Raw genomic sequence first — 10696 nt, 5'->3', positions numbered from 1 at the left:
TGGCCCTCGAGACATAGGTTCCCCACCCCTGGCCTAAATCTTCGGTACACCCTATCAGCAGCACAAACCTTTATAAGGCAAAATGGGAACCCTTTATAAGCCAACTGAGCATGAATAATGTTCATTTTTGGCTGGGTAGACCTCTCCAGAAACTGTCATAACACGCAGCGTTTAACTTTGAATCCCCCTGCCTACCAATAGCCTAAAACAGTATTAGGGGATCATAAGCCTTCTTAAAATTGGTGAAAGTGCAGCTCACGAGAATTTTGAAGAGCAATAGGATGATCTTTCTGTGAACCTATTCCTTAGCCTAATATTTAACATATACTGTAGACTAGGCCTATGGATGTATTGAAAAGAGTAACCTATTATTATTATTATTATTATTATTATTATTATTATGACTATTACTATGATGATGATTATTATTATTGTTATGTTATTGTGTGATGTGTGTGATCCCATCAAATATTTATCATCAGCAATGCCTTACATACTTTTGGACTATTGTCATCAGGTGTTCTATTCGAGTTTCAGTTTCCCAAGGTTGTGCTCTAGGCCAGTGTTTCCCAACCTTTTTTGTCTTGTGTAGGGCCTACCCCCTAAGTCTTTTTTTCATTCCATGAGTACCCCCTCACTCATGCTCTATATCCCAATGTGACTATGCTCCATACATTTTTTCATTTTTCCAAGTATCCCCTGCAGTGTGCCTGCGTACCCCTAGTGCAGGTTCATTTGAGGGGGCTATTAAAATTCATCCGAGGGCCGTAAAAGTCCTCCGAGGGCAGTACTATGAACACAAACCAGGATTTCCCCCTGCACTTCAGGCTTATATTGAAGGCAGCCACCTTAACAACAGAGCCCACCTTTTCTAGGTCCACTGAATGTAACATAATTGTATTGCAAAAAAAGTATTTTCTAAGATTCCTTTACAAAACATGTCATATTTTATGTGAAGCTGCAATATCGGTGGCAGGATAAAACGGCCTCAAGGGCCACAAACGGCCCTCAACACATAGGTTTCCCACCCCTGGTCTAGTGGTACACATACCCCTGGTTGTTTAACACTGCTCATTGGTCCTATATCATGGCTGAAGTACCACTGAGCAAGGCCCCTATAAACTAACCCCACACTGTAACCCGGGCCTGGACTGGTCATTTGGCATTGGTATACAGGGCATTTTCCCAGTGGGCCAACAGTCCTCAGGGGGCCGATGCAGTTGTGTATTATTTATTTATTTTATTTTGTTCCCCCTTAGAGACCAGGCCTCAATTTGGATTGGGTGGCACATAGGTCTAGTTTTAATACAGGCCTAGACTGGGAATGTACAGCTGCTTTGTGTGTGTGTGTGTGTGCGTGTGTGTGTGTGTGTGTGTGTGTGTGTGTGTGTGTGTGTGTGTGTGTGTGTGTGTGTGTGTGTGTGTGTGTGTGTGTGTGTGTGTGTGTGTGTGTGTGTGTGTGTGTGTGTGTGTGTGTGTGCGCGCGTGTGTCAGGGATGGAAATAAGCAACCGCCCACCTGCCAATGACGGGTAAATTTCAGTGGTGACATTGTGTTACAGTGTTACATTTTTCAACCCACCAGTCACTTTTACTGATAAAAACAGTGAGTGACTGGTAGATTTTGAAATCTACCTGCCACCGTGACTGGTGTGGAAAAAACTTCAGTCCCACCCCTAGTGTGTGTGTGTGTGTGTGTGTGTGTGTGTGTGTGTGTGTGTGTGTGTGTGTGTGTGTGTGTGTGTGTGTGTGTGTGTGTGTGTGTGTGTGTGTGTGTGTGTGTGTGTGTGTGCGTGTGGAGGGAGGACATAGGAACATGGAAGGAATACAATGGACATTGCTCTATGCAGACTACTGACACTCCGGACACTGGACACTTTATTGATAACTTTGTCTTGGCTTTTAGGTGCCACTCCGCTAAGGCACATGTGACACTATGTACAGTTACTTTTTGGTGTGCATATGTGTGTGTGTGCGTGTGTGTGTGTGTGTGTGTGTGTGTGTGTGTGTGTGTGTGTGTGTGTGTGTGTGTGTGTGTGTGTGTGTGTGTGTGTGTGTGTGTGTGTGAGAGAGAGAGAGAGAGAGAGAGAGAGAGAGAGAGAGAGAGAGAGAGAGAGAGAGAGAGAGAGAGAGAGAGAGAGAGAGAGAGAGAGATGCCTTGGCAAATGTAAGTAACAGTTAGCTATATATGGTTATTTTATGTCTTAAGTATGTGTGTAATGTCTCGTGAGCAATGTCTTTATTTATGTCTTTATTTATGTATGTGTGTATGCTACTTGACACCTTAATTCCTCCCTGGGATCAATAAACGATACTCTACTCTACTCTACTCTCTAGACTGTGGATTGAGTTCACTGATTCTTGAGAAAGTGGCTAAAACATGTCTCTGCAATAAACTGCCAATTCTGATGAAAATAAACTATATTTTCATGAACAAAATGAATCCAGGTAAAGACCCAGGGGTCTGTTACACAAATGTACAGTCGTTTGAAAGATTTAAGTGTAGGCCTAATTGTATTACTTTTCATGGCTATAAACCTGCCCACACCCTGTAAAAACAGCTGTCCCAAGGACAGACATCATCATTTCAATTGACTTAAAATGTAAAAATCACTGATATTATTGAATAATATCACCATGATGTGAAAGTCCATATTGAAGTGGTTCTGCAGATATGCACATAGTGTGTGTAAAGCAATATTTACTACTATTTTCTGATTGCTCAAAGTGTGTCCAGCATATTAGTCACCACCGTCAGATTTTTTAAAAAAAGACAATAAAATCAGGTATGCACAAGGTCATTGTCATTACTTAGGACCCCTTTTCAAACCTTTAGCTCTACTGAATACTTCACCATCACTGAAGCTCTTGTAAGTTAACTAATTTCTCCTCAATTTGTTAATTTGTTTGGACACTGGTACTGTCCCAACCATAAACTGTCAACACCGTCGGGGGTTTTAATACTATTATGTTACATTAATGTTAATTATATATACTTTTTAAGAAGCGGCATGAAGCCCCTAAGAAACAGAACGAAAACGAAGTGGCTAATGTGAGCAAAAAATGCATAATATGTAAAAGAGTGTTTTTTTGTCTCACACCGTCAGATGTCACCACTGTCAGATTTTGTTCCGCTCATCATCTTGTTCCATATTTTACTAAATTGTGCTGGTTAATGAAACATTACCAGACATGTTAGTAATAATTGTGACCCAAACTTACACTCCAGCCTCCACTGAGGTGCATTTGGAGGGTTTTTTGTCACAAAACCTGACGGTGGTGACATCTGATGTAGTTCACAAAAAAGCATGTGTTTTACATGTTTTTAACAAGTTTTAAGAATATGCTTCCAATAAGTATCTACAATTATGTTGAATTGCAAAAGTAATTCACTTAAATACAGTAAACATATTTTTTAACTTCTAATTCTGTCTGACGCTGGTGACAAAACCAAGAGCGAGCCCATTTTATGAAAAATGTAAAACATGGGGAGCTTGGCCAATACATTCACTGCACAGCCAAGACGTTCATCTATGATAATACACCTCTATATTTTGGATTTGAACAACTTAAAACCTGTTTATGCCACATTTTCAATAATCTAGGCCTACTTCCAGAGTATCTAACAAATGAAGAAAAAACACATGCACAAACATACTGTGCACACACAAAAATAAAGTGTTTACACTAGATGTCATTGACTTGAGAGGGCTATTTATTTTGCTAAATGTAGGTAATAATTAGGTCACTTTCACCACCTTCAGATTACTGTCACCACCGTCAGTTCTTAAGTCACCACCGTAAGAAGGAGTTTTGGACATTTTAAATGAATGTGCTTATAAAACTTTCCTTTGGAGTTGTTGAATTATCAAAGTAATAGCAACTTTAAGCCTACACGAATATTTGTGAAATTACAAAAAAATGTTTGATCTATTTAGGCATTAAGTAAGCATTGTCTGACAGCACATATTTTTAAATTAGAACACATGAAGCAGTATTAAAATAGAATGAAAGTGAATTTTCAACATTTAAAGGCGTATGTGTGAACCAAAAACACACACACAATCACTCAAGAACTCCAGATACATATGCAACCAAATCAATACACTTTTTATTGCTTTTAATTGTGTCTGACGGTGTTGACAAAAAACAAGGTATGATCGGAGGAAAACCTGATTTCTGAAAAAAAATAAAAATGGGGAGATTGGCCTTGTGCATTTCTGAAAAGCCAAGACCTTTGTCTACGAGATCTTTCAAGATTACAACCTGTTTTAGCCTCTTTCTCAAGAATCAGTGAGTTAATGGTGAAATCATAGGAAAAACAGGGGGCTGTGTGAGGGGCCCGGGGTGTTTTTCGATCCCAGTGCAGCTCTGCTGTAGGCCTAACCCTGAAAATATCTGTGATAAAAACAGTGTAATGTAATGTAATGTAATAAAATGTAATGTAATGTAATAAAATGTAGGCCTAAAGGTCCTGATTTGGTTATCACATTTCTTCTCAATGTGTAGGCCTAGGCCTACATTTCTGTCTTCACATAGACCTCGGATATTGAAGGATGCCCATCTTTGTTCCAGAACATGTAGTCTACTTACATTCTGCAGCAGACCAATAGGCTATAATTACCAAATAAAGTTTTAAAATAGGTAACGTGGCTATCACGCAGGATGACCAAATCAAGTCAAGTCAAGTCAGCTTTTATTGTCACTTTCTTATGCACAAGACATACAAGGAAAAATGAAATTATGTTTTCTCTCTATACCATGCCAGGACAAGACATATACAAACTGACATTTTACAGACTGACATAAAGTGCAAGACAGGACAGGTAACAGTGATGGACTGGTAACAATAAGTGGTCAATAATGAATACAGTACAAATGAACATTTAACATTTAACATTGAACATGTAAACAGAGATAAGATAAATATAGAATGTGGACATTACAATAAAAGAAACAATAACAGTGAAGTGACAGTATAGTAACAATAGTTATACAAGTAGTAGGTTGGGGTAGCAGCATTGTAGCAACATGTTGTATTGTCTTTATGTTCCAGGGCTGAGGTAGTGCAGGTATGTGCAGTCCCTGGTACAGTGTGTGTGTGTGTGTGTGTGTGTGTGTGTGTGTGTGTGTGTGTGTGTGTGTGTGTGTGTGTGTGTGTGTGTGTGTGTGTGTGTGTGTGTGTGTGTGTGTGTGTGTGTGTGTGGGTTCTTGTGGGGTAATGCAGGTCCAGTCCAATAGTGGAATACAAAAAAAGCCCCATGTAGTCTACTTACATTCTGCAGCAGACCAATAGGCTATAATTACCAAATAAATCTTTAAAATAGGTAACGTGGGGGCGCTGTGGCGCAGCGCGCTAAGCCCCCCACATTTGGGCTTACATGCCCACGGGGACCCCGGTTTGAGTCTGGCCGAGGTAATTTCCCGATCCCACCCCGTCTCTCTGTCCCACTCGCTTTCTGTCACCATCTCAGACTGTCCTATCAAATAAAGGCATAAAAGCCCCTAAAAATATATTTTTAAAAAAAGGTAACGTGGCTATCACGGTAACGTGGCTATCACGCAGGACGACCAAATGAAAACGCCCCTGGCTACCGTATAACAGGCCATGTATAGATGAGGTGTTTGGCAAGGTGAATGGAATTTGACGCAGAGACAGAGTTTGGTCAAATGTTCAAAGAGCATACTGAGTAGCCTACCACAAGTCAAATACAACAATACAGTATTTGGAGAAGGTGCATTCTGGCTCTGCGAGTGTTTGCCGATGGTTTTAAGGAAAGTGTCCCTTTACTTCTAATTGGTTATTCTCAAGTGTCCCCTCACTTGTGATTGGCTATCTGACCTGCTCTTCAGCTCTTTACCATTTGGGGTGGCACTTAACCTACTGACAGTTTGCTTAAAGGGACACTGTGTGAGATTTTTTGTTGTTTATTTCAAGAATTCATGGTACCCATTCAATAATGTTACCTTTTTCATGAATACTTACCACCATCATCAAATTCTAAGTATTCATTATGACTGGAATATTTGCACTTTTCATACATGAAATGGGAGATCTTCTCCATGGTCCGCCATTTTGAATTTCCAGAAATAGCCATTTTTAGCTGCAAAAATGACTCTACTTGGACCATACTAGAAAATATTTGTTTATTACTTAGTAAACTTTCATGTAAAGATCAAATTTGGCAATAGGCAGCCCAGTTTCAATGAGCAGCATAGTTGCAGTAGGCCTACCTTTTTTGACCATTTCCTGCACAGTGTACCTTTAAGTCGAGTCAAGTCGGTTTTATTGTAAACTTATTTACATGTGTGTGTGTGTGTGTGTGTGTGTGTGTGTGTGTGTGTGTGTGTGTGTGTGTGTGTGTGTGTGTGTTAATATGATCTGAAGATTTGTGACCAGGATGTATTGTGGTTAGCTTAGGCCCAGACATCTGGCGGTACAACCGGAGTTTAAGGAACTTCCTTTTTCCTTGGGTGTCTAAAAGTGATCTATTGCTTGTTAACCGTCCTACCTCCATTTGCTTGATTAGTTGCTGCACTTACTCTCTGCATAACCTGACCTTTTTCTGTTAGTGTATGCCTTGTGCCAAAGCTCACACGTTACTTGCCTGTATTTCTATATTCCTACATTATAGGGCTCTATATTGGCTACTACAGAAATTTCAATAGGAACCTTTGTGGAACGCGTCGATGTACTACGGCGAGATTTTGCGATTGTACACACTTCCGGTGATTTTGGGCTATTCATTTTTTTAAAGCAACGCTTTACTTACAGGAGGTTTAATCTATCTTGAGCCGAATTAAGCAATATAATTGCAATGCAGTTCAAGTTATTATGAAGTATTATAATAATTCCTCCTTAAAAAATGGCGATCTCAATGGAAACTCAACTTCAAACCATATTCGAAGATGTGGTGGTACGTCCCTTGTTACCTCTTCTAGAAAGCATAAATGATGCACTATGTTTCACACTTTCCCACAGATATGCTATTTCATGTGCGTGGCTTGAAGTATTTTGCACTCGGATTATATAGCTGTGTCTCATATATTCAGAATAATCTAACGCTCAGACGTTTGCTGTAGCATCTGCACCAACCGTAGACCATAGTCAGATGTTGAACTTGTTGTTTGTAAGCAGAATCGTTCATGGTTATCAACTAGTTCTATCAACATTATTGTGATATTTTGAGCCGCTGGTATTAGCAATATGTACACAAGCTGCAATGATGATTTCACAGCAGTCCAGACCTAGTAGTAGCCTGCTTAGTTATTTGCTATAGCCTGTACGAAAAGGGTTAATGTTTGATTTGTTGTTATCCCTTCAGAAAACAGAGGTGATAGAGGAGGCATTCTCTGGGTAAGTCTTGGAGTTATTTATTTATTTATTTATTTTTTGTGGCTTTTGTTGTGATGTAATTATTATTTATGTTGTTGTTGTTCCTATAGGGGTCATTTCACGTGAAATCAGACACTTCTGGGACCCGACCGACACAGATTTCAATCATACTTGTTGTGCCTGTATAGTGTCCTACCCTCGTATGCAAACCTAGTCTGTTTCTCCCTTAATATTGGTGTCAGATTCACACGAATGCAGTTCTGGGGTGTTACCTTGCTACTAAAAAGGCACACCAAGTATGATTGAAATCTGTGTCGGCCGGGTCCCAAAGTGTCTGGTTTCACGTGAAATGACCCATAGCAGGTTACTAGACATGCATAGGTGAAGTCTGAAGGAGATTGCCTATATTATAAAGTAAATACAATAGACCTAGAGCCTATGCATCAGAAACGTATTTTGTTTATTTTATCACAGGATGTTCATGGAAACTGCAGAGTCGGAGCGGATGAAACTCATCAGCTGTTTGGGTGCTTTCAAACAGTACTGGAGCACTCTGCCTCAGGTAGAAGCTTATTGGCATGTGGCATATATAAATGACTATTTAGTAAAATACATTAGTATTTGAAAACTACTAATTATCTAAAAAGTATTGGAGGAAAATATGCCTGAAGATTGAAAAACAACATACCACACTTTTGGAACATTACTAAAGATTGTTGCTGTACTAGATACAGTGTTGGTCATTTCCAGGGTGCGATTTGTAGGGGGGGATGGAAGGGATTGTCCCCCCTTCTGTTATTGATATCTTCACTTTTCCTACAGGATTTTAATAGTGGCTGTATGTAACTCCATTGATAATGCTTAAAATCTGAAACGTATCCCCCCTTCTGGTTCTTCAACAAATCGCACCCTGGTCATTTCTACACACCCTCCTTCCCTCTTTATGTGGTGCTGTGTTGCAGGACTCCCATGAGCAGTGTGTGAAGTGGATTGTGCGCTTCATCCACGGGCAGCACAGCCCCAAGCGCATCTCCTTCCTCTATGACTGTTTGGCCATGGCTGTGGAGACCAGTCTCCTGCCTCCCAGGTTAGTAGCCTGTGGCCTATGGCAGGGCTATTCACATGGCGGCCCTGGGGCCAGATGCGACCCTTGGACAGTAAGGTTCTGGCCCCCCACAAGTCCCTTTAAATATGGAATTGTTTTTTGGAATTTAGAGATAAATGTATGGGTTCCATATTGAGTTGACCCGGGACGTTAAAATGCAGGAAATTATATCTAATAAATACAAAACTTTCATTGGGGGAGACGACGACCGGGACCCCAGACTCACCACCTCAATGAAATGTCCCGTATTTTTTCCATTCACAGTCAGCAACAATGATGCATACATTTAGTTCCGCCACTTTACTGGGAGGAATTTGGCCTATGGGCTATAGCAGGGGTATTCAATTAAATGTCAACGAGGGCCAGTTTTTCAAATTCCTCCCAGTAAAGGGGCCGAACTATACGTATGTATTATGGTTGCCGACTGTCAATGAAAAAAATATGGGAGACTTCATTGAAGTGGAGGGTCTGGGGGTCCTCCCCCAGAAAGTTTGGCACTTCTTAGATGTAATTTCCTGCATTTTAACGTCCAGTGTCCCGTTTCAGCACGATATCAGAGCCCATACTTGTATTTTTAAATTCCAAAAAAACATTCTGTATTTTAAGGAGCTTGTGGGGGGCCAGAATCTTGCTGTCCAAGGGCAGTGTTCAAACCATATTGTGAAAAGAATTTAGCAATCCAAAATGAAATTAAGACCTGAAAATGTCTAGTGTCAGTTGAAGGAGATTATTCATGACTCTTTGACGGTAGTATTCTGTATTTATGTTAATTTTTTTTGTTAAAATCCAGCAAAAAATAGTTACATTTAGTATAGTTGGTTAAGTGGTGTCGTTTTTGAGTACAGTGCTACGAAGTATTATTTTCAAGTTCTCTGTAGTGACACTCGGTGGAAGTCCTACACCTACACCTCCACCATCAAAACCAAAACCCTCTCCTAATGGTCTTGTATTGTGTGTGCGTGTGTGCCGTGTGTGTTCTGTGTGTGTGTGTGCCCTTTGTGTGTGCCGTGTGTGTGTGTGTGTGTATCGTGTGTGTTTGTGTGTGCCGTGTATGTGTGTGCCGTGTGTGTGTGTGTGTGTGTGTGTGTGTGTGTGTGTGTGTGTGTGTGTGTGAGTGCTTTGTAGGATGGTGTGCCAGGCCTTGGTGAACTCTGAGAGTCTAGAGTGGGAGCGGACTCAGCTGTGGGCCCTGACCTTCCGTCTCTTCCGAAAAATCATCGGAGGAGTCGATTACAAGGTATAAGTCTGGGCAATTTCCCTGCTTACCACCAGACCTAATCACAAATGAGATTATGGACATTTCTCAAAACTCTAGTGTGAGCACTTCAAAGTGTATCAGCCTAATTGGTCACACACAGTGATTGGATACTCTTTGGTGAACTCTGTGGAGTATCCAATCACTGGGCGTGCGTGACTAATAAAGAGTATCCAGTCACTGGGTGTGACTAATTAGCCTGATACACTTGAAAGTGCACGCATTAGAGTTTTGAGAAATGCCCAATCTTTCTTATACCTTTTTTTTTTACCTTCTTATTTTTATTGACATTCTTGTGTGATCTTCATTCGTTTATTTAGATAGGTCTATTTGTTCTTATTGATACTGACTTCAGTATATTTTTTGTTATTGTTGCTTTATGTTGTTTCAAGTCTTTTTTACTTAGGCCCTTCTGTTAGCACTTTGGTCAGCTGCTTTTGTTGTGTTAAAAGTGCATTACAAATAAACTTTGACTTGCCTTGACTTGACTTGATTGTGCAAGGGAGCATGGGATTTCCCAGGCTACTTTGCAATGGCAGTATCTCTGCATTTACATCGGAGAGCAAATGACAAAAGACCAACAAAGGTCGGCGTCTGCTCCTGAACTTTATGCTCGTATATTGCTTGGTGCGTGCACTCCCAAAAAGTAGTAATCACTCAAGATAATGGAAAAAAGGAGGCGCACACAAGACTCGGAGCTAGACCATTCTCAATGTCTCCAGTAGGACCTAAGTCTGTTTCTCCAGTTAACCTTAGACATCTGTTGTTTAATTTCGGCTTCAATACACTTTTTCACACAAGCCTTGTGTGCGCCTCCTTTTTTACATCGGAGAGCAAATGGGTCAGAGAAGTAGACGTGGGGAAGTTGTGCTACCCCAGGGTGGCACAACCACAGATAATGTCACTATTGTCAACTTCATCATATAATAAATTGTGCAACTTCATATGATCTGGCAAGAGTAATAAGAGTTTACAATAGTCACATTAACCGTGTTGTCATT

The 10696-nt window shown here is 40.5% G+C and overlaps 1 protein-coding gene across 2 annotated transcripts in view; it reads left to right on the top strand.

The window, feature by feature from the left end:
• Positions 1-6690: 6690 nt before the first annotated feature.
• med23 (mediator complex subunit 23) overlaps positions 6691-10696 on the top strand; it is a 116043-nt gene continuing 112037 nt past the window's right edge. For both annotated transcript variants that reach the window (XM_063223775.1, XM_063223774.1), the window contains exons 1-5: positions 6691-6916; positions 7325-7356; positions 7810-7897; positions 8298-8422; positions 9566-9677. In XM_063223775.1, the coding sequence (XP_063079845.1) occupies positions 6866-6916; positions 7325-7356; positions 7810-7897; positions 8298-8422; positions 9566-9677 (408 nt within the window). In that variant the 5' untranslated portion in view covers positions 6691-6865. The remainder of the gene's footprint in view (positions 6917-7324; positions 7357-7809; positions 7898-8297; positions 8423-9565; positions 9678-10696) is intronic.

The sequence above is a fragment of the Engraulis encrasicolus genome, chromosome 18 (assembly GCF_034702125.1).
Source record: "Engraulis encrasicolus isolate BLACKSEA-1 chromosome 18, IST_EnEncr_1.0, whole genome shotgun sequence".
NCBI classification, from domain to species: Eukaryota; Metazoa; Chordata; class Actinopteri; order Clupeiformes; family Engraulidae; genus Engraulis; species Engraulis encrasicolus.
The sequence above is the reverse complement of the archived record's forward strand: the minus strand, read 5'-3'. Positions and strand labels throughout refer to the sequence as shown.